General features: G+C 35.8%; 1 protein-coding gene across 1 annotated transcript; it reads left to right on the top strand.

Annotated features, from left to right (window-relative positions):
* The first annotated feature begins 1,507 nt into the window (after positions 1–1,507).
* On the top strand, positions 1,508–2,857 carry LOC133314477 (nicotianamine synthase-like). The gene has a single exon (XM_061515960.1). The coding sequence runs from the start codon at positions 1,551–1,553 to the stop codon at positions 2,496–2,498; it is 948 nt and encodes a 315-aa protein (XP_061371944.1). The 5' UTR covers positions 1,508–1,550; the 3' UTR covers positions 2,499–2,857.
* Positions 2,858–3,073: the final 216 nt, after the last annotated feature.

Below are 3,073 nucleotides of genomic sequence, written 5' to 3'. Positions count from 1 at the left end.
TATGTGGAAAGATATTTCTCCAGCAACTTGAGATAAGTTTATCTTCGACAACCCCAAAATTACGTTGTTTTGATTATTTATTTTCTTATATTAATTGATTCACCTTGAATGGTTATGATTTTTTTTTCTCTCTTTCTTTATCATCATTGATCCATCTTTGTACGGTTAAGATTTAGTAATCGGAGATAAAATTATCTCAAGCAAAAATGGTAAGCCATATATATCACAAAAGTTAAGTCGATACATCTGATTTTCTTATTCAATTGAAAGTGTCACTAAGTTTTTAGTAATATGATAATTCATTTTCCTCATAAATAAAAAGTAAAAAAATGGTTTTCTGATGCTTTGTTGATATATATTTGTACTTAATGCAGAACTTGAGGTATAATTTATTAAATGAGTACTTCGGCTTTGTGTCCATGAGCTTAAATAATACCAATTTTGAATTCCTCAGGCGGGTCCACAAAACCCTAAGTTATCGTAAGCCACGGTCTTTTCTTTGATTGCCTTTACCACTCAGCAAGAGAGAGGACATGGAGTAAGGAGATGAAATTGTTCATGTTTTGCTTTGTCTCATTGTATGAGGAAGATATTCGATTTAAATAATTTCTTTTAAGTATTCTCCTAATTTATAGGAATCATTTATTTTTCCAAAATCTTTGTATTTGCAGCAATACATTTGTTATGGACCTGTACAAGGGACTCATTGAATGACAGGCCTAATAATGGGTAGTCCAAAATATGAATCAATTATAATTACGGATAACATTCATTAAGGATACTAATTCGATACTAATCTTAATACAACAGCATACCGAACAGGCTTGGGCTCTTATCAGAGGCACCAAAGGCCCATATCATACTACTCACATGTAATCTCTATAAATACAAGGTAAACCCTAAATGTATGTTACGCTCTCTCTCTTACTATTATGCTGTCACTGTGCGCACACATACCTCTTTGGCTAATGCCGTTAGTAGTCGATTATGCACAGTAATCTGCTTGACTCAAGAGTATCTCTTCCATAGATACCTTATAGAGGACACTAGATGCAAAATCAACATATCATCCCATTAAGTTGGACATCTCTGTCTCTAAAATAGAGCAACTTTATTATTTTCGTATATCGAAATGTACACAATTTGAGATAGAGAAATGTAACAAATTAATAGTTGGTAAAAAAAAAAACCTGAAAATACAAGACGTCCATGTTGATATCTTTAATGTAAATATTCTCACTTTTTTAATGTAAGCATTTGTCACACGACACTAATTAAAATATTTTACAGTTTTTATAAGACCTATAAAATCTCAATGATAATATGATAATTAGAGTAATGTAAAATAATGTTTCCAAAAAAAAAAAAATTCTTAGAGCAGAAGCATAACAATAGCCGAAAAATACAATATAATAGAAAAGGCAATAGCAAAGGTGGTGATGATGTGGAGCCCACAGTTGAGCATAAATATTGACCCGCACCTTAAGGCCTGGCGAGGCGTGTGTTTTCTTGAGCCAAGTTTGCCCATACAATTACCTCACAGTGTCGACATGGTTTGCCAGGAAGAGTTGTTGATTGAAAAAGTATGCAAACTCTATGAACAAATCTCAAGCCTTGAGAGTCTCAAACCCTGCAAAAATGTCGACATGCTTTTCACCCAACTTGTCCTCACATGCATACCACCTAGTCCTATTGATGTCACCAAACTCCCCAATACTGTGCAAGAGATTAGATCCCATCTTATAAGGCTCTCTGGTGAAGCTGAAGGCCATTTGGAGACCCATTACTCAACCATCTTAGGCTCATACCACAAACCACTTGATCATCTCCATATTTTCCCCTACTATTCCAACTACCTCAAACTTGCTCTCCTTGAGTTCACTATCCTTAACCAACACTGCACCAATGTCCCTAACAAAATTGCCTTTGTGGGTTCAGGACCCCTTCCCCTTACTTCAATTGTCTTGGCATCAAATCACTTACCTTCCACCACTTTTCACAACTATGACATCGACCCTTTAGCCAATTCCAATGCTCTGAGCTTGGTTTCCTCTGACCCTGACTTGTCAAAGCGTATGCTTTTCCACACCAATGACATATTGGATGTGTCAAACCCTTTGAAAGACTATGAAGTTGTTTACTTGGCAGCACTTGTGGGTATGGACAAGGAGGGAAAGAATCGAATCATTGATCACTTGGCTAAGTACATGGCCCCGGGAGCACTTTTGATGCTAAGGAGTGCTCATGGGGCTCGTGCTTTTCTCTACCCAGTTGTTGAACCTTGCGATCTTCAAGGCTTTGAGGTTCTCTCTGTGTTCCACCCCACAGATGAGGTTATCAATTCAGTTGTCATAGCACGTAAATGTCCTATGCCTAAACACTCACTTGATCACCAAGGCCTCGGTTCAATGATCCTACCAAACAAGTGTTCTGAGATCCAAGTCTTCAACCACGGGAATATGATTGAGGAATTGACCCTTGAGGAGCAACTCTCCTAAACTCTCTGATTTCCTTTATCGATCTACTCTCTGTCTGCTCTTGTTTTAGATGGAGATTCGGTCATGTGGTAGCAACTTAGTTAATTAATATTTCCATTTATGTATTTGACTGTTTTGTGTCTTATCGAGCAAAACATATGTGATTTTCATAATGATGTTTTTAAATTTTCAATAAATATAAGAGATTATGTGTTTTAGATCGAGTCTCTCCCTCAAGCTAGCAAGCCATAACGGCATGCATGTTAGCATAGCATGTTTACGTTTTCCTGTACTTTTTTTTTTTTTTTTCTCATCTTTATTGTTCTTATTATGAAAAACACATGTGTCTTTCATAATGATGTTTTAAAATTGTCAATAAATATAAAAGAGATTATGTGTTTTAGATCGAGTCTCTCCCTCAAACTTGCAAGCCATAACGGCATCCATGCTAGCATAGCATGTTTACAGTTTCCTGTACTCTTTTTTTTTCTCATCTTTATTGTTCTTATTATGCAACTATATACAACGGTATTGACAAAAAAGAATGGTCATGGAATAGTAACAAGTACAGCTTATCCAAAATTCTCAACTAATTT

Source organism: Gastrolobium bilobum, unplaced genomic scaffold (assembly GCF_033153095.1).
Source record: "Gastrolobium bilobum isolate Gb01-03AN ecotype WA unplaced genomic scaffold, APGP_CSIRO_Gbil_v1 utg1951, whole genome shotgun sequence".
Lineage (NCBI taxonomy): Eukaryota > Viridiplantae > Streptophyta > Magnoliopsida > Fabales > Fabaceae > Gastrolobium > Gastrolobium bilobum.
The sequence above is the reverse complement of the archived record's forward strand: the minus strand, read 5'-3'. Positions and strand labels throughout refer to the sequence as shown.